We start from the raw sequence: 25025 nt of genomic DNA, 5'->3' as shown, positions 1-25025 counted from the left end.
ACCGGGCTAATACATGTACAATTTAAGCAATATTTTATCTATTCTGTTAGAGCCTAATAGTCCTGTTAAAATATTTTATAGCCCAGGTAAATTGTCATAAGCATATTTAACAGTCCTATTAACCAAAAGGTAAAAAGTTATTAGTTCAGAAGGGCATGTGCCTAGACTATCCATGAATCTGTATAGCTCTTTAGACAATAATGGACCAATGGAATAGGCTCTCTTTACATTTATATATTTTGATAAATATTTTTTAATAACTGAAAAAATAAAACAGAGAATTTTCATGCACCATTCGACCAGCAGATGGTAGACTGAACCATCCAACGCAGCTTTTGGTCTTATTCAGAGTATTAATGCTCCAGGAACATCTTGGGAAAAACAACTATTTGTAAAATAGAGGAGGCAAAACGTGTGTGTGAATCTGGGTAAATGTATGCGTGTGTGTGTGTGTGTGTGTGTGTGTGTGCGTGTGTGTGTGTGTGTGTGAAAGGGGGGGGGGTAGATTTGAAGGAAAAATTGGAAAGTAGCCGAGGACAACCTTCGAAATGATAGGCGGGACCCTGAGCGGAGAAGTTAAGGAGGCTTGATCTGGGAGGTATAGCTGCTATGGGGCTGGTACTTAACCGATCAGCGGAATGGTGGTGGTGTGACGGCGTGAGGGGAACAGGGGCGGACTGGGTGTGTACACGCAAGCAGAAGAGGGCCGCGGGGAAGCTGGAACCACACAGTCACGTCTCCTGCTGTGGGGTGTAGCCTAGTCGAGAAAATAAAGAAAAGGAAAGAGAGAGAGGGAGAGAAACGCAAGGCTCAGCTGGGGCAAGCAGACGATTGGAGTACAAATCGTGAGAGACAACCGCTGGAAGCGAACAGTGGAAGGGGAAAGGAGAAAAAAAAACAGACAGGATCCAATCTGGCACAGACCGCCACCATCTCCTCTCCGGTCTCTCCATCTCGCTGGCTAGTTGCGCACCCACACAGACAGATGACGCCCCCGCCCACTTCTCAAGACAACTAGGGGAATGACTGACCGCCTACGGAGAATACAGTTGACTAGCGTCGTAACTAAGCGATGCACCTTCTACCCAAAAGCGCAAGCTTTAAGCTATCATTTATCGTAACGTATAGGCTAGTATTTTGACGAATGTCACTACTGACATTATTTAATAACATAGTTGCGAGTCTCTTCAACGCTGAGTTTTCTTTTCTGCTTCACGAGTTATTTTCAGCGCGTCGTTGGATTTTCGAACTCCTTTTGGGGTGAATTTGTATGTCTTTCTCTTTATTCTTAGTCCAATCTGTTATAAACAGTTTATAATATCGACAATGGTTCGAAAAACACCTACCAAACTTCACACTTGAATCAGACAATCTTCTCTGGGCCTATATCTCTCTCTTTTGAAACGATTGAGTACACATCGAGACAATAGGCTACTGAGAAGTGACAGAACAGGAGACATCAGACGAGGTGCGCGGACAAGGATACTACGGTCACGTTCTGTGGATAGATAGACTACAGGCATTTCTAAAAGGTAAACACATACACACACACACACACACAGCCTAGGATACTGTATTAAAATGATACGTTGTTGTGATAAGTGCAACAGTTATTAGTCTGCGTAGCCTGTAAAGAATTCAGCTGAATTGTTTTTGCCTGACCCAGGACTCGTGATAGAGGACACCCGCAGAAGATGCTTAGTGGCGGTTTGATAGGGTCTAGACTGGATGTCACGGTCCGTTATGCAGTCTGTCTGTATGTGACATATTTGCTCATTAAATGATTTTGTCTTGTCTTCAACATGCCATGCCACGATTTTCTATTGTATCGAATATTAGTTCTTTAACATCTTATCACAGGCTACCTCATCAAAAGAACAATGCCACGCAAATATTAGAATGTGTGACAATGTGTGCCCAAGTGTCAATCTAGCCAGACAGTATGCTGTACAGTATTCAGCCAACCGAAGTAGTGCGCACGCGCAGTGTTCTGTCAAAGGTGTAATCGCAGGTGAGAGGCCATGCACGACCTTGCCCGCGGTGACTGACACTGCGTGACTCAGATTATCAGTATGCAGGATCTTTCCCCTTCATATAGACCGATTTATACTCGTGCTCTCTGAAACAATGTGAGCATTCGAATGGCTCTCATTTGAGCAGCAAACTAGTAGCCCAGCGAGTAGGCCAAACCTACTATGGCATAGGCTAGCCCTAGCAGTAGAACATTGGAGATTAGGGTACATAGCTGCGAGTTTTGTGAGTGATTGAGTTTATAGCCTAAATCCAGTTAAAGTGGACATAGTGTCGGCTTTATAACACACACAGAATGAGATTAACTAAAAGGTCATAGTGAAACACAGGGAACGTGTTTGGTTGGACAACCAGGCCTTGTCAGCAGACTGATTAGTGTGACTGTGTGTGTCTGTGTGTGTGTGTGTGTTTGAGTATGTTTTGTTTGCTGTGCTCATGCAGTCCATGTCGATGTTGGCCATTAGTTTGACTACACACACATACACACACTTCACAAGGATTCTGAGAGGACCTACAATATGTAGATACACCCACCATCTCCACAACAGGAAGAGAGAAACAGCTTCGTTCCAGGCCTAGTCTCCTAGCCAAAGCAGCCCTTAAGAAGCACATGATGCAACGGCCTGTAACAGACCTTGACACAGACATGCAGACACACACATACACACACACACACACACACACACACAATATCGTAATATAATCCTTCAAGGATCACAGCCAGGACAGCTCTGGAGCTCACCAGACTTACAGACAATAGACCTTACCACTCCGACAGACCCTCAACCTCACCACACTGACAGACCGCCCACCTCACCAGACTGACAGACTGATCGACCCTCAAACTCAACACACTGAGAGAACCTCAACCTCACCAGACTGACAGACCTCAAACTTCATCACTTTGACAGACTCTCAACCTCACCACACTGACAGACCCTCAACCTGATCATATTGACAGACCTTAAACCTCACCAGACTGACAGACCCTCAACTTCATCACTCTGACAGACCCTCAACCTCACCAGACTGACAGACCCTCAACCTCACCACTCTGACAGGCCTTCAACCTCACCAGGCTGGCAGACCCTCAACCTCACCACTCTGACAGGCCCTCAGCCTCACCATACTGACAGAACAGGCTCTCAACTGCCCCTCACTGACAGAACCTCAGGCTCACCACACTGACAGACCCCCAACTTCACCAGTCTGACAGACCCTCAACCTCACCACTCTGACAAGGACTCAACCTCCTCACACTGACAGACCCCAAACCTCCCCGCACTGACAGAACCTCAGCCTCACCACTCTGACAGGCACTCAGCCTCACCACTCTGACAGGCACTCAGCCTCACCACTCTGACAGGCACTCAGCCTCACCAGTCTGACAGGCACTCAGCCTCACCACTCTGACAGGCACTCAGCCTCACCAGTCTGACAGACTTGTACCTTTCCCTATACAGGGCATTAGGGGTCCTGGTGGTGGGTGAGTAGTCGTCATGGAAAAGCCATTTTCAATATGAGGGCAAAAGAAGGCAAAGTGTATGTGTAGGTGTCTAGAAAAAGTGTGTGAAGCGTGGAAGGCCTATGTGTACAATTGCTAATGGGTTTTAAACAACAATGCATGTGAGTGCCATTTTTGTACGCTTATAGGAGCTCTAGCAAAGTAATATGGGCAATGGTGTGTGTGTATGTGTCTCTGTGTGTGTGCGTACGTTTTTTGTGCTATGCTGGGTGTGCAATGCAATGTTGTCTTTGACTCCCCGTTTGTACATGAGAGTTCAATGGGTTCAACTAGCTAGTTATAAAAACCTTCCCCATTACTGGAGTCTACACACACATATGCACACACACACACACACACACACACACACACACGTGCACACACACACCAGCTAGAGTGAGGAAAGCTGGCCTCCCTCTGGCTCTAATGTGTGTGTGTGTGTTCTACTCTGGCTCAGACTAAGACCAGGCATTTTTCTCCCGTTAGACTCTAACCACTAACGACTGCCTCTCTCTGCTCCCCCCAGGAATGTCTCCTTTACCTCCTCTTGCTCTCTGTAGGGCTGGGCTGGGGAATCACACACAGACACACACACACACACACTTGTTTTACTATACTTGTGAGGACTTTTTTTGGGACCATTAAAAACCCCATTTGTTCTAACCCTTAAACTTAACCCCCGAATATCTAAACCTAATTCCTAATCCTAGCCCTTAGTGTCTAACTTTAACCTTAATTCTAAACCTCATTAGTTAGAACCATAACCTTAAACCCAGGCCTAAAAAGGCAATTTATTTACCATGGGTTACTATATTAGGACATCTGGTCCTCACAAGTAAAGTAAGACATGTACATACACACACACTCGCGCGCACGTGCACACACAGGTTCCCCCAATACATACTAAGTACATGCCATCACCTGTGTGGGTCTTTATACATTCCAGAAGGTTCCAAGGCTTCCCTAAACATGCCTCCCTCCCTCCCTCCCTCGCTCCCTCCCTCTTCAAAAAACCGCCCAATCGTCTGTCTTTCCTTTATTCTCCACAGAGCTGTGCGTCTGTGTATTCATTTCCAAAACAAACACAGACGGAATTCCGCAACCCCACCCCAACACCCTCCCTCTGTACCCCCATCCTCCTCCTCATCGTCCACCTCTCCTTCTGACCTCCATTCTCGTTCCCCCTGCCCTATTTACCCCGTCCTCCTCTTCACCCACCTCTCTTTCTCACCTCCTTTCTCACTCCCCGCCCTGTTCACGTCATCCTCCTCCTCACCCACCACTCATTCTCACCTTCGTTTTATCTCCCCCTGCCCTCACTGTCCCTCTCAGGCATTCCATCCTCTATACTCAGCCCATTCTCCCTTCCTTTTTCCTCGCCTCCTTCTCCTCCTCTTTCTCCTATCTCTATCCCCTCACCCGTCCTCCGACTCATTGTCCCCTCTCCCCTATAACTCCTGTCATCTGTCTTTTTCCTGTCTTTCGGGCCTGTATTTAAGGAGTGATATTTGCAGGGGCCTAGTAGAGACCCTAAAATCAAGGGAGGATAAAAGAGAGAAAGAGGGAGGTAGTGGAAAGAAAATGAGAGACATGGAGGGAGGGAGGGAGGGAGGGAGGGAGTGAGAGAAAGGCAAGGAGCAGGGTATGACAGGATCGGGGAGAGTGAAAATACATCTGGTAAGAGAAAATATGATTAGAAAGAGAGAGCTGATTCCCGTGATGTCACAGTGTTACCATCTCTGGAGGCCAAGAGAACAACAACCCCAGTCTGTCTGTGTTATCTATCTAAACAAAAAACCTTATTTACAGGGTTTTATGTGCATGGGAAACGTTTGTTTACATTTCCAAGCCAAATGGAAAATAAGAAAAATTAATAAATAACAAAAATCAAAAACAAAAAACAAAAGTTCTTAACAGAAATTATATACACCACAAGGATGATCCATCAATATCAGTCAGGCTATTAGCTATGTACAGTGTTGTAGCCATATGAAATAGTTTTAGTGTGAATGAATGGGGTTATTAGTTATGTGTAGGATGTTGCTTGTGCTCCATTGGTTTCTCTTTGCTCATGTCATGTAATAACTCTGCTGTCATAGCAAATTGTTGTATTGTTATTAACAGATGTTTGATTGTTTTCAAGTATTAGTGGGCATACGTGACCTGTGGGAAATATTTTTCCTTAATGTTTTCACATCATTTTGTGGTCATGTGCACATAAGTACACCTGGCTTTGGAAAAAAGACTGATTCCAAGGCTGTTCTCGCTGTGTCTGTACATGGTCAAGGTTTTTTTTTAATTCTGGGTCTATCACAATAGTCAGGTATTCTGCCACTGTGTACTCTCTAATTAGGGAAAGGTAGCATTCGCATTTACCCTTTTTGAAGTGGTTATTTCCAGTGTCAAATAGTTATCTTTTAGTCTTCTCATGATTTAGTAATGTCTGACCTTGTCGCTGTCATGTGGCTCTGTGGGGTCCGTAGGAGTCTGTGAACAGAGCCAAATAGCTTACAAGGGTCCCTCCTCTCCAGGTTAATCTCCCTGTAGATGAGGTCTTTATAATTCACATTTTGAGAACGACCTACCTTTTGGCGGATGGACCTTAAAACAATGCTGGTCAATAGGTTCTTTATGTAAGCCAGATGCTGATTTGAATGTCTGGTGCTCCGTTCTCTCTGAAAGTGTAGAAGGCCCTTCACACCATGTGTCTTGGATCGTCCCCAGCCGTGTTTAAGTTCTCTGTGGTGTTCATGTTTAGGCTGAGGTAGGTGTAATTCTTTGTTTGCTCTAGGGTAATGGTGTCTAGGTTGTATTCACGTTTGCGGTTGTGGCATCTGGATTTCTTTGCGGGGGGGAAGGAGATGTTTTGTCTTGCTGAGATTCACAGTCAGTGCCTACGTGCGACAGTATTTGCATAGGCGCTGCTGTAGACAGAAGCCATGTATGATCTGCAAACAGGAGACGTCTGATTTGTGAGTCCATTTGAAATAAAGTTGTCATACAAAGCCACGTATCGTAAATAGTCTGAGAGGGCCCTGTTTGGAGAGACGGAGAAACCTCCATAACATCACACATCCACCACCATACTTCACAACATGCTTCTCGTTTTAATGGGGACAAAAGTATTTTGACAGTTGGCTTCTCATCTGTGTCTTATTAGAGAATTGTTTTTGCATCATTAGTGTAAGCACAGGAGAGTCAACGTCTAGTCTTGGTTCTTGGCATTGCGTTTGCATTTGAATGCTTGTGTCTGACAATGTGAGGACCAAAGTGTCAATGCCAGTCATGATGGCAATCACGATGCAGAAATATATTAAAATGTTGCGGAGTGATGGCAAGAGGAAAGTGGAGGATAAAATAACTGTCTTACCAAGGGTGGAGGTATGTTTTGGGCATGGTATGGCTGCCACTGGAACTGGCTCACTTGTCTTCATTGATGATATAACTGTTGATGGCAGCGGTAGGATACATTCTTAAATTAACAGAAATATCTTGTTGCTGGTCCCTCAAAACTCATTGGAGGGCATTTCACTTTGCAGCAGGACAGTGACACCAAACACACCGCTGAAGCAATCAGATTTTCAGGGACAAAAAGTGAAATGTTCTAGACAGGCCAAGACAATAACCTGACCTGAATGGAGCCTGCGTCTCCCTTGCTAAAGCTAAAGACAAGACTGTAGGCAAAAATACCCCAAATGAACAGGAGCTGAAGATGGCTACAGTAGAGGTTTGGCAGAGCAAGATAACCAACTTCTGGTGATTTCTATGGGTCACTCACCGATTTCTGGCAGTCTTCAAATGCAAAGGATTTGCAACCAGGTACAAAATATGACACCTATATCTAAGATTATGTTAATTTCTGTAATTCCTTCTTATAAAAAGGACTGTAATTCCTACACAGTTTATTAATGCAAATGCCTTCAAATTTAAGCAGACCAAATGCGATTCTTTGTTTCATCTCAAATCCCAGAGACAAAACAACTTGTGCTACAGGATTTATGCTACTGTTTGGAATGGAATTTGTGTTACCGTTCAAATATACACGGACTGAACTGGATTCCTTGTGTTACCACATTCTGTTTCTAGTTTATTAATTCCACCAGCAATTTAGAAAAAAAATGTGCCCATAAGTGAACATTTGCTAGTTGGGATGGGGCAAAACCAGTACTGGGTATCGGGCCGATACTGGGCTCATGTACTTGTACTCGTATTCATAGAAATATGCCGATACCACGCGCCGACACCACGTCACGGAAACATTAAGTGAAACTCGATGGTTCTGTCGCCTCTGGCCGCATCAATATAGAATATAGAACTCAGATTGGTAGAGCGGACGACGGAGATGTCAGCAATGACACAAGTATGCAGAGTGCAAGCTCTAAATTGTCAAGAGGAGTAAAGGAAAAACACTAATTTAACACAAATAATTTGATCAAACATCTTTAGACACAACACAGCACGGAGTTCAAGGAGCAGCGCAGAACCAGGCAGCAAACACTGGAGAAGTGAAATAAGATGCCCAGAGACAGCCCGCGGGCAAAAAAAATGAAAGAGCAGAGGCCTGCTGAGTTCATTGCACTGGATGACCAGCCACTGTCGGTTATTGATATTGTGAAATTTTGATGGTAATAGTCATTATCATGGGAGAATAAAATTCCCAATTGTATACTAGCTGCTCCCAATTGCATAATAATTCAATATATCTGCCAAATCTCAAATCGCATACTACATACTACAAGTACGTACTTCGCGGATGGTGAAGTACGTACTGTTTATTGTTGAGTAAGCTAGTATGCCAGTATTGGGACTGATTGGGACACACACCACAGGCCGTTTTAACTAGCCAGTAACAGGCCTACTAGTATCCATCTACTACTTGGAATAGTCATAAGAACTGAGCAATTGCTAGTGAGATTGAAGAAGAACTTTACACTGACAAGCTATTTCATTTCACGCCTCAACAACGTTCGTTCTTCTTTCATTCGTGAATGACATTGATACAATAACAATCAATATAGGTGACGATAACTGACTTTTCCGTCAAGTGAAAAGACGAGAGAATCATGGAAACACCAGAACCCGGTCTACAACATGTTTATAAGGAACCAAACCTTTGTTTTTTTCCCGTAAAAAATTTACCTAGAGCAGCTTTGAATTCTTGGTATCGGTACTCGGTATCGGCACCCAAGTACCCAAATGTGAGTAAAAATAGTGGTATCAGTGCATCCCTATTTGCTAGTCTAACTGTTGGTGAGGCCTGCTGTTGTTCAGTAAGCATGGGACGAATGTCATTTCATTTAATTTGATCTCTCCTCACCTTTCTCACTACACTGCTGAAGTCACCCCACAGGGGAAGAGAGGGATGAATGTTGGGAGAGCGGGAGGAAGAAAAGAGAGAGTGGGATAGGGATGTGTGGGGTGTGGGTGAGAGAACAGGGGATGAGTGAGAGCTGACTCTACTGTTACAGCTGGGTCTGGTTATTATTTACTGGCTTCACTTGACTTACACCCCCCCCCCCCCCCCCCTGAAAACACACACAAACACACACACACACACACACACACACTAGTGCAGCAATGGAAACAAATTGGGTGAATCTGCAGCTCTGCACTAAGGAATGTGAAGCGCATGTGTTTGCGTGTTTGAGGTCTGGATGACAGAGAGAGGGGGGATGGGAGGGGGGAGAGAGGGGGGAGAGAGGGGGGAGAGAGGGAACAAGAGAGAGGAAGAAAGAGAGAGAGGAAGAAAGAGAGAGAGGAAGCTTCTCAGATGCTGTGAGAAAAGAAAGAGCATTTCTACACTTTACGCTAAAATTGTTTAATTTAGATGAACGGGACTTGTTGCCAAACTTGCCTCGGAGGCGCTTTGTTCATAATGTAAACGGGTTAAAATGGTTATTGTCGAACATCGCCCTTCGAGGGAACACGGGACACTTCTCTGACCGATATTTCGCCAGACACTGAGGTCCAAAGATGACGTCTCGCCTATTGTGTATCACTGATGTGGAATGAGGAGTGACACAGGATGTCTGGTTCTGTCCAAAGTCCTTCCAGCTCCGTTGTCGTTAGGAGGCAACTAAAAAACATCTCACACAGGCACCAAAACAATTCTACTATCACCAGCAACAATAACTTTTGGAGTTGCGACGTCTTAGGGCTTGTTTATATCATGCTACATCTTACACAACGCGTTGAGGAAGACTCAAGATGCTAGATTGTTTTGGGGTGTAGACCTGCACATGTCGATAGCTAGAGACACCACCATCCGAAGTAGTGTGTGCCACATTTTGGACAGAGCCCCACCTGGAGACTTGGAGAAGTGGGAAGACAATTCTTTTGGAAATGGATCAAGCTTCTGTGTCTGCACATTGCTCGATTGTCCTGCGATTCCTGTGTGGACCAGGGGTCGAGTGTCAGGCCCCCCAGGTCAGTGGACCGGCCCAACGGGCTGCATGTGTATTTATGTTGGGCCTTAGGGTGCAGCAAGAGTTTCTTATTGCCAGTGTGCATAGAAAATTGTATTTATGAACTGTGTTGATGTTATTTCAATTGAATGGTTTTTTTTTAACGACAACCATTGTAGTCTAAATAGACTCCTAGATCAGGAGAGAAAAAGGGATAGAGAAAGAAACGGAGTGAGAGGGGGCGGTGGAGAAAGAAGTAAACACAAGAGGCCTCTGGTTCAGCCTGCTGTGGGTCTGGCTCTGTCTAGGGAAATGAATTCCTGACAATATGGGTTCATCTCCCACTCCCTCCCCCCCTCCTTCTCTCTGACTTCCTCCTCCTCCCTCCCCTTCTCCCCCTCCTCCTCCCTCTCCTTCTCCCCCTCCTCCTCCCTCTCCTTCTGTCTTCGTCACTCTTGCTTTTGGACTTCCTGTCTCCATCTTTCATTCTCCCTGACTCTTAACTCCTGCAACGTTAGGTCAGGAGAGGACTGTAGTTTCTGTGCAGCCGAGCTCCGTGCCATCTGACTAAGGTGCTCTCCCTCCTCCTTTTCTTCTTTCTCCACTGTCCTCCCTCCCTCTTTCCTTTAATCTCTCTATTTCCTTCTTCACTACTTTTTTGAGTGGCGATTTGTCTCTGGTTCTCATCTCTCTCTCATGGTGTAACTTCTCCCCCCTTCTCCCTCTCCTCCTCTCTGTTTGTCTCCCTCTCTTTTTTTCCTTTCTCTCCCTCAGTTTTTCTCTCTGTCGAAAACGGAGAATGGCAAGATGAAAGGATCAGGGAGGGGGCTGAAAGGGAAACAAAAAAAAACTGTGAACTAGGAAGGGAGAGAAATGAGAGGGAGGGGGGCAGGGTTAGAGTGGTTTCTCTGTGTTAACCTTGTCTGGCTGCCAAGTGGTGGGGAGTGGGGTGGAGGGAGGTCAGGTCGGGGGGGGGGGGGTGGGGGGTGCCCCACATGAGAGGGACAGGAGTCGCCGCCCTAGAGTGAGAGAAAGGAGAAAACGGAGGGAACAGGAGACAGGGAGGAGTGCAGAAGCAGAGGAGAATCGCCGCTGAAGAGAAGAGAGATAAACAATAATGTCTGTTTCGAACACACTCACACGCACACACACACAGATTGGTTGAGGCTGTCACTTTCGTGTCAACTCATGGCCTTAATTAATGTCAGATGTTTAGAATGTTGTCCTCTTCCTGTCTCCTATTTCTCTCTCTCTCTCTCTCTCTCTCTCTCTCTCTGTGTCTCTTTTCCTCTTCCTGTATTCCCATTCCCCTTTTCCTCTTTTAAAATGTCCTCCTCTACTCTTTAAAATGTCCTCTTTAAAATGCCCTCCTCTACTCCCTTTCCTTTTAAAAAGGCCCTCCTCTCCTCCCTCACCATTTTAAAATGTCCTCCTCTTTAAAATGTCCTCCTTCTCTCCTCCCTCTCCTTTTTTAAAATGTCCTCCTCTCCTCTTTAAAATGTCCTCCTTCACTCCTCCCTCTCTTTAAAATGTCTTCCTAACATTGTCTAACTGGACTCAACATCAGGGCTGCATAATTTGGATATAATATTGAATCATAGATTTTTGGCCAAATGTTACAGTTGCAATTCTGAATTACGATTTTCAAACACTCGGGTGTAAACAGCGTAGACAACCTCACTTCTTAGATTAAATCATAACCTATCATGAACAGTTTGAAGGTCGAACCAAACGAACACAAATGACTGGCGGAATAAAAATAAAACCGAGCCAGAAAAGGAACTGGGGTAGCAGATCTTTGGTGTAATGTAACTCTCAAAGGGGTAGAAGTCCAACTCAGGGTTCTTTCCCGAGAGAGAGAGAGAGAGAGAGAGAGAGTGTGTGAGAGAGAGAGAGAGGAAAGTAACTAGAGAAAAATGAACAACAGAAAAAGAATACGCAAAGAAAATCAAAGGGTACTGTAACATAAAAGTTTTGCCTCTACGCCTGTCAGTTTCCTGTAGACTGGACTGGAGAAAGTCCTGTTTTACTTCCAAATTAACGATGAGCCCTTTGGCGGGAACCTCTCCTTTGGGCTTTGGCGGCGTCGGGTCCCATCCCTCTGCGAACTGAGAAGGACAGGGTGACCAACAGTTATCCCCGCCGGTGCCCACGGAGGTGTCGGATTGGCCAGGACCCACCCGCTGGTGGCGGGACAGAGGGGCTGCCACACTATATTATATGCTAACTGAATAGAAAAATCTGATTGCCTAAACCTAACTCTTACGCCTGAAAAAAGTCTCAAAATGGGAATACTTGCAACCTTTTTTGATTTAACCACCGTTTGGGGCCATTTCTGTCCTCGTTATATAGTTGTCAGAAGCATACAAGAAATGTTTAGGGACTTTCTGGGACCCAAATGTATTCCCCTTAACATTCTGTTTTTCTTACCACTAATCCTAACCTTAACCCCAAACCACAATGCTAACCTAAACTAATCTAAACTTAACCTTGACTTCTAACCTTAACTTTTGCCACAGTAAATGTCGGACTTCCCTGAAAGTCTCATTCACAGTGATTGATTAACAGGGCTGTTACCCTATAAATGTCCGGCCCCCTCACCCAACAGTCCCAACCATTGATTGATTGACAGGCCAAACTGTCAAGAGCAGGAAAGATACACGTGCCAGTACTCATTTCTCAAATGCATGACTTGGAACGTCTTCCCCTCCCCCACCTCCAAAAGCCCCCTCTTTCCTCCACCTCCGTCCCAGCAACAACGATCTCTCTAGGGCTACTTATCTGAGGCCAGAGCCCCTGTCTGCTCCAGGACCGCCATACATCTGGTCTTATCTCTCTCCCTGACTCTAATAGGTATGACCAGGGCACAGGTGGCTCATAGCCGGTGGGTTTGGGATACAGGGACTTGGAGAATTCGCGATGAGGGTCCCTAAAACTTGACGAGGAACAAAGAATAACTTTTGGCCTGAGTCTGTAGTTTTCCTATCCTGCTAGTTCTCATTCAGACTGCCGCTCTGTCTTTAGCTCTCTCTCTCCCTCTCTCGCTCTCTTTCTAAATGTCTTCCCCTCCCTTTTTTCTTCCTCTCTACCCCCCCCCCCCCTCCCTCGACTCCAGTGTGTATGACTTTCTCAGCAGGCGCAACTATTGCAGCTAAAAGTTGTGAAATTGCATCACACGAGGAGGGAGAGGGAGGAGGGAGTGATGGGAAAGCTCAGTGCGGGGACGGGAATGGGCGGGGGGGGGGCAGTGTCTGTGACTCCTATTCGTCCTGTCTCTCCTTCTCAGTACTCTGTCTCATGTTCTGTCTCTCCTCTTGTCTCCGTCGTTCTCTTACACCCTCCCTCTCTCGCTTTCTGCCTCCCGCCTCCGTGAAATTGTAAGGGAGTTTTCTGGCTGATCTAAATGGGGCAGCTAGGTAAGAGGTTCCTGTCTGCTGTTTCTCCCTCCGGGCCGAGAGGGAAATAGAAGTAGTAAATGGTGAGAAATAAAATGGAGGGAGGAAATCAGGCGGAGGGGAGGGAGAAAAGAATTAAGAGCAACAAGTGGAGTCATGCCGTTAAGAGGTGGATGGATGGACAGAAAGATGAGATGGATGACAGAGGGGTGGATGGAGGGTGGGATGGGTGGATGATGGAGGGTGGGATGGGTGGATGATGGAGGGTGGGATGGGTGGATGATGAAGGGTGGGATAGGTGGATGATGATGAAGGGTGGGATAGGTGGATGATGATGAAGGGTGGGATAGGTGGATGATGATGAAGGGTGGGATAGGTGGATGATGATGAAGGGTGGGATAGGTGGATGATGATGAAGAGTGGGATAGATGGATGATGATGGAGGTGGGATAGATGGATGATGATGGAGGTCCAATATAGAGTAAAGGAACACCACAGGAAGGTGAGAAAGGAGGTTGGGAGAAGGAGTTGAGGACAGGGCAGAGACTCGCAGGGAGGAGGTAGAGGCCTGCTCAGGGCCCCCGGGGAAACTGAGGTTTCCTGTCTGAGGAGGAAAGAATCGCTCATCTGAGGGTGTGTGATACACCGCGGAGTGTGTGCGTGTGTGTGTGTATATACATATGCATATGTATGGGTGTATATATACGTGTGTGTATATATATATGCATATGTGTGTGTGTGTGTGTATGTATGTATGTGTGCATGTATATAGAGGTGTGTGTGTGTTTGCTGACGGTGGGGGATCAGTAAAGGGGCCTGGGCATTCGGCCCAGAGGGAGGTCATTGAGGGAAAGAGGAAGGGAGAGCTGTGTGTGTGTGTGTGTGTGTGTGAATAGTCTGAATAGTAGTGTGTGTGGAGTTAAGGAGGTTCTTATGGAATGCAGAGCCTCTGTGGTGAGTTTGCACGCAGGCAGAATAGAAAGAGAGAGAGTGTGTATGTGTGTGTGTGTGTTTGCAACTTACTCAAACTCTGACTTCAGATTGAATCTGTTCTAAATGATAACGGAGACACACACACACACACACAGGCAGGCTGAGACGTATTCACACCAGTGCAGTGAGTTTATTCCTGTAGATCTCATTGTGGTCCCCAGGACATCTCTGCCTGACATCCGTCACTCTCACAGCAACCTGTCGGCCCAACACGGCAGCCTGTTAGAGGCGTTTGTCGAGCGTGGAAGGCCATGTCCACATGGACACCGACTGTCCTTCCCATTCTGCTCCAAACACACACACACACACACACACACACTGTCCATCAGGGAAGTGTGTATGGTTGACCCCACGTTTATACTAAAAGTTGTCTGTGTGTGTGTGTGTGTCTGTGTGTGTGTGTGTGTGTGTGTGTGTGTCTGTGTTTGTGTTTGTGTGTTAAAGGCCCAACCATATGTTGTCTGGCACCAGACAGACTCAGTCGATGAAGCATGTTCATGTCGGTTGTTATTATTTCATGCATTTGTTGAAATCTCCTGTTGCATTCAGCCCTGGGCTTCTCCCTATTCTGTCAGTGTGTCTGACGGGCCTTTGAGTGTGTGTGTGTGTACAAGCTGCAGTGTGTGTGTTCACTGGTTGCGTGTTTGTTACATGTGTGGGAAAGCTCTTGTTGCGTGTGAGACAGAGCGTCTGACCAACGTCTCTCCTCCCACTGTTGATGGAAATATGCACCCAGAGCCATGGCTGAATGTTACAGCTAATTGCCTGTGGCTACTGAGGGGAAAACATGTGGTTCTGGGTCACGCTATTGTATTCATGCCCACTGAAATAACATTTAACCTACTGCGTATAATAATCCAGTAACATACCATTTAACCTACTGCGTATAATAATCCAGTAACATACCATTTAACGTACTGTGTATAATAATCCAGTAACATACCATTTAACGTACTGCGTATAATAATCCAGTAACATACCATTTAACGTACTGTGTATAATAATCCAGTAACATACCATTTAACGTACTGCGTATAATAATCCAGTAACATACCATTTAACGTACTGCGTATAATAATCCAGTAACATACCATTTAACGTACTGCGTATAATAATCCAGTAACATACCATTTAACGTACTGTGTATAATAATCCAGTAACATACCATTTAATGTACTGTGTATAATAATCCAGTAACATACCATTTAACGTACTGTGTATAATAATCCAGTAACATACCATTTAACGTACTGTGTATAATAATCCAGTAACATACCATTTAACGTACTGTGTATAATAATCCAGTAACATACCATTTAATGTACTGTGTATAATAATCCAGTAACATACCATTTAATCTACAGTGTATAACAATCCCAATTGCATTGGTAACATGTTTATAATGGCCCTTTGTAGTACAGAATGTGGCTATAGTTTTTTTTTTTAATGCAGAACTGCCAAGAGGATAGGAGGGCCTTGGTATGTCTGTTGGATAGGAGGGCCTTGGCATGTCTGTTGGATAGGAGGGCCTTGGTATGTCCTTTGGATAGGAGGGCCTTGGCATGTCTGTTGGATAGGAGGGCCTTGGCATGTCTGTTGGATAGGAGGGCCTTGACATGTCTGTTGGATAGGAGGGCCGAGGCATGTCTGTTGGATAGGAGGGCCTTGGCATGTCTGTTGGATAGGAGGGCCTTGGCATGTCTGTTGGATAGGAGGGCCTTGGCATGTCTGTTGGATAGGAGGGCCTTGGCATGTCTGTTGGTTCAGACAGCTCCTGCCTTACTAGTTGAAAGCTTGATTCTTTGTTGTTCTTTGATTGATCGTGGCCTTCACTAAGTGGCATAATGATTTACTCCCACCTGCAGGTGGGTGGGGATACTACAGCCGCCATGCTGTCACTGGACGAGCCTTTGGATCTGAAGCTTCCGCGGGCCAATGGGAGGGTCAGGTTGGGAAAGCGAGCGTGTTCGGCTTCAATCTGCGCCCCGCTCAGTGCCACGCGGCAACGTCTGCTCAGGAACCTACCGATGACCTACCCCTCACCTCCCCCCTCCCCAGGTGCTGTCTCTCTCTCTGTCTCTCCCCCACACACACACACACTCTCCTCAATAAATGTATTGTTGTCTCAGATTTCAGCGAGTTCATTCTCAAAAATATCCTAATTTAGGCAAAGTTCTAAGGGTTAATTTGTTTGAGTATATGGCATATACATATTTATCATTCAACTAATCCAAAGTAACCGTGTTTGTGTTTCCAAAACAAGTCAGCGTTTTGTGTCTAATGATGTACATTTTCACATGGGCTGCATTTTGTAATTTTCTCTGCCAATCGCAGACTGTTGGTCTCATGGTTCCTGGTAGAACCTCTCCTCACGGTTGAAACCAGGACTGTCTTGCCTGATGACTCTGGCAGATATTGAGCCAGCACTTCACTGGGTTTCTGTCAGCCCGTCAAGGAAGCAAGCTTTAAGTACTTACCATCAGATGCAGACAGACTTTTGGGTCTTCCGCTATTTTTCTGTCTTCAACTGACCCGGTTTGTTTTCAAGTCGTCCCACAAGATATGAATGGACCTTTCGGCAACAAAATAAATTCTTGTTACTTTTTATAGCAATAATGTTTATTAGTATTTATTCTCATCTTATATAATGATTACAAGCAAATAAAAACGTACTGTCCACATAAATAACTTAAAACAATTTTCTCAGGTAGCGTATGTAGCACTGTTTTGTAAACCTATGTATTGTTTTTGTCTCTAACGTTTGAACTCTTACTGAAGGCACTCGAGTGTCTACTCCAGGCAGGGCTCAAATAACAGCAGGTGGTGCTGTTGCTCCTCTTTCTCCTGTGACAAATGCATGCAAACACTTCCACAAAGGTTATTGTCTTCGCCAACTTGTTATATGGCCGTTACCTGGCCACGACGCTGTCATACAGAAACAGGTTGGGCCTGAAGAGGTGGTAAGCGTAGCTTAGACAAAGGTAATAACGGTTGTAAAATTAGCCCACGCGTATGTAGGATAAGCATTTGCAGAATAACCAGAAGACAAATATGTTTTAAGAAAATCCCGGTCTGTCGGAAGGTTATGTGCTGGCTGGGCTGTGCGCTGCGACGTTGGGTGGACAGACAGCACAGCGGCCCTGTTGTGAACACCTCTGGAATACATTATGATGACGGCTAACCAAGGATGTGAAAGTGGCGTCAGTCTGTGTGAGAGAGTGAAAAGGAAACTGTGGCTGTGTGTGTGTGTGTGTGTGTCTCTCTCTCTCTCTTGTTTGTGTGCACATGTTGATTTGAAGTTATAACTGCTTTCCATTACGCGTCAGTGTTGAAGTGTGTGTGGCTCATAAACAGTACATGGCTCTCCTTCGTGACCTCACTCACGCTCTCCCCCCCCCTCCAGATACCCCCCTGTTCCACCAGGAGAGGGCGGGCTCCTGCAACCCCCCTGCTATGGACCTCAGCCTGTCTCCCTCCTCCCGACACGCCCCCTCGCCCTCCCTCTCCCCCTCTTCACAACACATACCCTCCCCCTCCCCCTCCTCCCCCTTTGACTACCCCACCAGCTGCAGCCCAGCCACACCCCTCTACTCCAGGGTAAGTTAGACCGAGAATGTGTGTGTTTGTGTGTTTGTGACAGAGTGGTGGAAATCATTCAACCAAGTAAAACCAACTCCATCCTTCTCTGAGTCAAACCATCTTGATCCTATTCCCGAGTCAAACCAGTGTGGAATGTGAAATTCACCGGATCACATTTGGAACCACCGGGAGGGCATAGAAGACGGACAGATGGACGAGCTGTGGCGAGCTGTCCTCCGCAGACTACATAGAGCAGACCCTGTGCCTCTGGCTTACATGTGGCTAGGAATTCCATGGCGCAACGCATCTCCCCCCCGGGATCACTGGGCGTTGCTGTGACCAGCTCTGGATTGAACAGACGACGTTCACATGATTCCCCCTGGACTTGATCATCACATTAAAAGTGTGAAGCAATCTCTGAAAAGCGCTGGGCGGTGTTGTGAGAAAACACAGGTTTTGCTCCCCTCCCTGTTTCGTGGCTCCAGTTCACACCTCGCCGAGCCCTGAGTGTCGTGGCACGAACCAGGACTCCTGGCTGCAATGGCGCAGCCATGCCCCGGAGCGAAACGCTGTCATCCACGTGTTCATCCAAGCGGACAGTCACCTCTAGTGACTCAGTTGTTCAGTCTAGTAGACCATAGCCATTCTAATTTCATGCTGATTTATTCAATTATTTCCATGTGCGTATCCACGTTTTTATACAAAACCAACTGTGTAACATGGCAACGTGCGGTTCTATGTCCCTGGTCATTTTCCAGGGGGCTGTCACAATAGTTTCGTGGGAGTCCACAATTTTGTTTTGCTTTTCTTTATGCTGCTTTCTGTGCTGTTGTCTAACCTACCCACCACTCGTTTATTCATTAGCTGACACATAGCTCTCTCTCTCTCTCTCACTCTCAGGAAGCAACTCATTCTCATTACCTGGAAGGTGGTGCTTCTCCGCAGGGATTCCAGTTCTTCCTGCCAATCGGAGCCACAGGAGCGGGGTTCAACTTGCCGTCCTCCATGTTCATTGGTCAACCTGGGGAGAAGCTGGCGTCTCCCGAGCCCTCGTCAGATGAGCAGCTGGCCTGTCGTTGGACGAAGGTATTAGATTAGCAGGTGCTGTGGCGAAAGTCACACTTAATGTGTCAAGTAATGCCTAAATTGACTCTTTCCCCCGTTTCTCTTTCTGTTGCTCTTTTGTTTTCTCTCTCCACGTCCTCTGTCCTTCTCTCTCTTCTCCTTTCTTTCTCTCTCTTCTCTCTCTTCTCCTGTCTTTCTCTCTCTTCTTCTGTCTGTCTTTCTCTCTCTTCTCCTGTCTTTCTCTCTCTTCTCCTGTCTTTCTTTCTCTTCTCCTGTCTTTCTCTCTTCTCCTGTCTTTCTCTCTCTTCTCCTCTCTTTCTTTCTGATACTCTTTTACTCTCGCTTCTCTTTAGTGCCATCTGCTGTTTGACACGCTACAGGACTTGGTGGACCACATCAATGACTTCCATGTCAAACCCGAAAAGGATTCTGGGTACTGCTGCCACTGGGAGGGGTGTGCCCGCAATGGGAGGGGCTTCAATGCCAGGTGGGAGTGGCTTCTTAATTAGAATGTAGGTGGGAGGGCCTTACACGCCATGTCGGGTGCCTTTCTATTTAGAAAATGATTCACCTTGTTTGTGTTTCTCCCAGGTACAAGATGCTGATCCACATCAGGACACACACTAATGAGAAACCTCACCACTGTCCTACCTGCAACAAGAGCTTCTCTCGTCTGGAGAATCTCAAGATACATACACGTTCACACACAGGTCAGTACACACACACACATGGGCACGGGCACGCACACACACACACAAAGTGAGGACCGGCAAATTTAGACCTCTAAAAATTTAGTATTTCACCAGAACCCTAAACCTAACCCTTAATTCCTAAACTTAAAACAAATTCTAACTCTAGCACTAAACTTAATCCCAAATCTGATAAAGATTCCTGTTAAAGTGAGGCCCTCTATACACCTTGGTCCTGGTTGGGCCTGAGTTGGAGTTTGTCAACATCTACCAATGTCCAGAGACTTGTCTGGACAGCTCACTCACATTCAATACCATATCACCCACCTGCAGTCTAAAGTGAAATCCAGAATGCAGGTCTGGATGTGTTCCACAATATGGCATCATTTACCCACGCTGCCAGATATAAGCTTTTAAAAATGACCGTCCTGCCAATACTAAGCCATAAAAGCACAGTCTTTAGTCTTGCTCCATAAGTTTGGTGTGATTTATCACAGCCATTCGGTTGACCTTTGCCCACTTCAACACTTGTTTGTGAGATATTAACTCCCTGGTTAATTGGCACTCCCTTCACCACAGTGCCAGACTCTGATCATTCCTAAAGCCTGGACTCCCTTCACCACAGTGCCAGACTCTGATCATTCCTAAAGCCTGGACTCCCTTCACCACAGTGCCAGACTCTGATCATTCCTAAAGCCTGGACTCCCTTCACCACAGTGCCAGACTCTGATCATTCCTAAAGCCTGGACTTCCTTCAGTCGACACTCCTTTCAGTTTGTCGCTGCCAATGACTGGAATGACTTGGTTAAACCTGACGCTGCTTGACCTTTGAACCTGATACTTCTTTTCCTTTAAACTTGACACTGCTTGACCATTAAAGTTGACGCTGCTATCTGATAACTGCACCTGTTCAATCCACTGTTTAATCCCCTGTTCCTGTCTGTAAGTGTCCGACTGCATTTAATGTAACTTGATGTGGACAGTGTTACCACCAGAAGACATTTGAGTGGACAGCGTTACCACCAGGAGAGCTGTTACATTTGATATGTCCTATTCAGGAGGCAACACAAAACCCACCCCTGAATACTCCTCTGCTCATTATAAAACCGGGAATTTCACCGGGGCTGGTAAAATGGACAGATTTAGATTAGGTTACATTCAACTTTGTTGTCATTGAACAGTACAAGAGCAGTACAATGAAATGCAGTTAGCCTCTAACCAGAAGTGCAAATAGAGTAGGGCAGAAAATGTACACGCATTCACAAGTATTAAGTGTATGTATTTCACCAGTGGAATGTGTAGATGTGCAATGAGGCAAATGCAGTACAAATGGCGATACTAAATGTGCAACACGGCAAATGTACCCACCTTTTCTAAAATACCCCGTCAAAAAACATACAAAAATACCACCGGCATTACAAAATCTAAAAAAAACTGTCAACTGTGGACAATAACATTCACCCATCCCTCTGGCCCCCCCCCCCCCCCAGGAGAGAAGCCGTATATCTGTCCGTACGAGGGCTGCAGCAAGCGCTACTCCAACTCCAGCGACCGCTTCAAGCACACGCGCACCCACTACGTCGACAAGCCCTACTGCTGCAAGATGGCCGGCTGCCTGAAGCGCTACACGGACCCCAGCTCCCTCCGCAAGCACATCAAGGCCCACGGACACTACGTCTCCACCCAGGAACGGGCCTCCTCGGCTGGATTTGGGGTCCTCCTCAAAGGAGGTGGTCCGGGGCTCCGCGGAGGTAGCGGCGGAGGGGTCCCTGATATGGGCTACGTCGGCGGGACCCATATTATCATCCCGGGGGCGGCCGCGGTAGCTTCGCTTCTAGGGGGCCACCATGTGTTGTCCGGTCTTGGGGCCTCCCTGCCCCTCTCCACCTTTTGTGGCCCACGGGGGCCCTTGGACCTCAGCGGACTAGGGAACCCTGGAGCCTCCCTGTTCTCACTGGGTGGTGGAGGGCTAGGGCTCCCGTTCGGACTCTCGGCCGCGTCCATGTTCGGGTTGACCTCGGCGGGGCTGGGTCGGCTAGGCAGCGAGGAGAGCAGGAGATGGGGGGCGGAGGAGGGAGGAGGCGAGGAGGAAAGGGAGAGGGAGAATGAGGTGCTGAATTTGTCTGCAGGAGGCTACAGTGTGACAGGGGCAGCGCGTGATCCTATCTCCTGGGTGGTGGTTCAGTCCCCAGGGGCGCTACTGCTCAAACCAGCTGTGGTCAGCTAGGGGAAGTGGTGTGTGTGTGTGTGTGTGTGTGTGTGACTGAACAATGCCTTAGAGCTAACAATTTGTGGAGGGCGAGGTGCTTTTTAACAGGTATATGGGGGTCAATGGTGGATTTTCCTTTACAGCCGGGAAAACAACTAAAACGCTCTGAACATTCCATTGCCGAAAGGCAACATCTAAGGACTAATTGAAGGGTATTTTAAATTCCCTGCAAGTAATTCGGATATTCCCCATGGACATCTTCAATGGACCTTTCGCCAATGGGCACCACCGAAGCAATTTGGACCGTGCAATTTTAATGACTTATACAAAATCTAAAAGCATACTCGTGTTTGGTTTGCACCAGTCAGCACAGATACCACAGAATGTAACATTCGGACAGCCTCTGTGATGACCACAGTGTTGTAACATTGTCGTTAGCTGTTCGTTCCACTAGGGGGTGTTAAAGAGCCCGTAAAGTCTGTATTACTTATAGCCAAAGTGTAACTGCCTTGGTGGCAGTGTTCAGGGTCAACCTCAGTCATACAGCTCCACCCAGAAACAATGTTAATGATTCCTATTAGGGATGGGCGCCTGAGATTAAAATGCAAACAGATTGAAATCAGTGCCGTGACCTAAGAGCAAGCACAGCTTTTGTCGCTTCAAAATCTAAATTACTCAGCTCTCAGATGGGTGGCTCCTACAACTTCCTCTGGAGTCGAATATTCCCTCAGCGATGCATCTATGTCAGCAGGAAAGGAAATGAAAGTTTCGCCAGGGAGGTTGTTTCTTTTGTTACAATTTGGTTTTTTTACACGTTCATCGTTAACTCCAGTAACTCTTGGTTACCCTCAGGTCCCCTCAGCTCAGAACAGTGTATTTAGTTCCAGTGTCATTCGACTGGACTGTCCACATAGTCCACAAGGTTGTTTGCCATGACGACAGAGGTGTGTCTTGGCAACAGTAACAAAAACCCAGACCTTGACGTTTCACAAGGCAACGGCCCACACCTTTCACTCCTCTCAACTGCGGAAACTGCATGAATGTATGCTTGTTATTTTTAGACTATAATGGTCCCTCCCTTGACTCTGGACAAGTGCGCGGGACCACTATAGCAAAAGGCAGATTTCTTACGCAACCAACCTTACCGCACCTGTCACACACCTCGGTTACGTCTGGTTGTACATCACAACCCCTGTAAGGCGTATTCCCGAAAACCTAGTGTACTAAGCAGGAAATAGGGTGCCCTTTGTGCCGCAGGGCGGGTGGGGGGCTGACTGGTGAACAAATTGAATACCTTCGAAATGAATGCCATGTAAAGGAACCGTGATCCTGTATGTTTGTATCCCACGAGCGGCGGACATTCCTATAATGTTCCAATAGACATGCCGCGTCTGCTGACAGAGTGTAAGCTTGGGGCCCGCTTCCCTTTTGCCGGGTTCCCTGTTTAAAGACGTGACATTGCTCCTGAATGTCGAATGGTGATCTTCACTGCGGTACCTAACTACCACATCCTGACGCGGTTCTCACCACACTCAAGTGACTATGGCGTCATCACAAATTGCTTCCTGTTTTGTTATCGTAGTGCACTATTCTGGACCTGAGGCCCTTGGCTCATAGTTAGCAGTAGGGCACTAAGATGGCAAAGGAGAGCCATTTGAGACGCACAAAATGACAAGGATCCTAAACCCGGATCTACATCCTCGGAAACGACACATTAACCCTTTGTGCCACAGGGACATTCCTTAAAAAAGCCGGACCTGCTTATGAAATATTATTTGCTTATTGCTTAATCAGTTGCAATATAGGACATTTCTTGTTTGATCCTGGTGGTTCACGTCATAATACTGTTTGCATATAGCTTAGTCAAACACGAGAGGTAAGGTATCATAGATGGTACACACCAGTCATTGTCATCACAACGACGGTTTACTGGAAATATAGTTACTAATTCATAATTTGGAATCGGGAACTCCATGTTTGAGTAGGGAAAAACACGAGGAATCAGAGTTCCGTCTAAAGCCTATTTAGGCCACAAGATTTGTCTTGATGGCAAATTAATTTAAACGACAATTACATAATGTGTCAATATTCTTTTAAATATTTACATAAGGAGAAGCTAAGGAGAAGCCCGGAGGTATGCTGTGGGGCTCAACAGATGCGCGACAAGCGCCCCGGCCTCCGGGCCTGGAAGGCGTATGATTATATGAATGGATGTTTACGGTCCCCTGAATCAGGACCAGACATCAAACTGAGCGAGACATCGTCTTTAGACCTCAGATGTGTCTTTGCGGCAGATCTTGCCACAGGCCGTCACTCATCTAGATAAGACCAACGTAGTGTAAAGACGTTCTCGGCGGTAACAGGAAGCACTAATGGGATAGAATTCACTGTCTTGTTTTTTGATTTTATCTAGTATTTAGTAGTCTACATGTGCGCAAAGGGTTAATGTTGGACTATGGCCTATCTGTTGCAGGCCAGCATCTGAACAAAGGTTTTCTATGTTATCCTCATTTGCACATTGAAATTTACTGTTATTATTACTGTCATCAGTATTTTTTTATGTGTCCAAGTGCCTTGTATGTGTCAAAGGTGAATATACAGAAAATACAAACAGCAAATTGAAGACCAGGTATGTCATATGTAATGTATAAATGTATGTAGATTTTCCCAGAGTCAAGCTGACTTTTCAGCGAGTTGACCAAAAGGTGTGTTTGGTGACATCATAGCTCTGTGTGCTAAAAAGAAAATTCTGAGGACGTTTTAATTGGGAAACGTCGTTAATAATAACTATGACGATGATGCTGACACTGACATGACGTCAATAAACAAAGAAGAACAAATCTAGTAGCATAACTGTGTCACCTGTGTGAGGTCAAGTCCCCTGGGTTGTAATGACAGTGTGTTTGTTACACTGTGTCTTGGTGTGCGGGTGTGACTGTGTGCGTTACATACTGCATTTCTAAAATACTATTTGGAAAAACAGAAAACATTTCATCGACTCCAGCCAATTATCACCTCAGCAGATCCCATGAAGTACTTTGCTAGAAGATACTCACTACAAGCCACGGATCACATGTACAGCCAGAGTTGGGGAGTAACAGATAACAAGTAACAGAAAATCTGTAACTGTAATCAGTTATGTTACAAACTAAAATA

General features: G+C 46.1%; 1 protein-coding gene across 1 annotated transcript; it reads left to right on the top strand.

The window, feature by feature from the left end:
- The first annotated feature begins 517 nt into the window (after window positions 1–517).
- On the top strand, window positions 518–24702 carry glis2a (GLIS family zinc finger 2a). Its single transcript, XM_029122356.2, has 7 exons — window positions 518–1532; window positions 16193–16385; window positions 17731–17924; window positions 18807–18992; window positions 19325–19458; window positions 19563–19681; window positions 21151–24702. The coding sequence occupies exons 2-7, from the start codon at window positions 16217–16219 to the stop codon at window positions 21885–21887; spliced, it is 1539 nt and encodes a 512-aa protein (XP_028978189.2). The 5' UTR covers window positions 518–1532; window positions 16193–16216; the 3' UTR covers window positions 21888–24702.
- Window positions 24703–25025: the final 323 nt, after the last annotated feature.

Source organism: Esox lucius, chromosome 9 (genome assembly GCF_011004845.1).
Source record: "Esox lucius isolate fEsoLuc1 chromosome 9, fEsoLuc1.pri, whole genome shotgun sequence".
Lineage (NCBI taxonomy): Eukaryota > Metazoa > Chordata > Actinopteri > Esociformes > Esocidae > Esox > Esox lucius.
The sequence above is the reverse complement of the archived record's forward strand: the minus strand, read 5'-3'. Positions and strand labels throughout refer to the sequence as shown.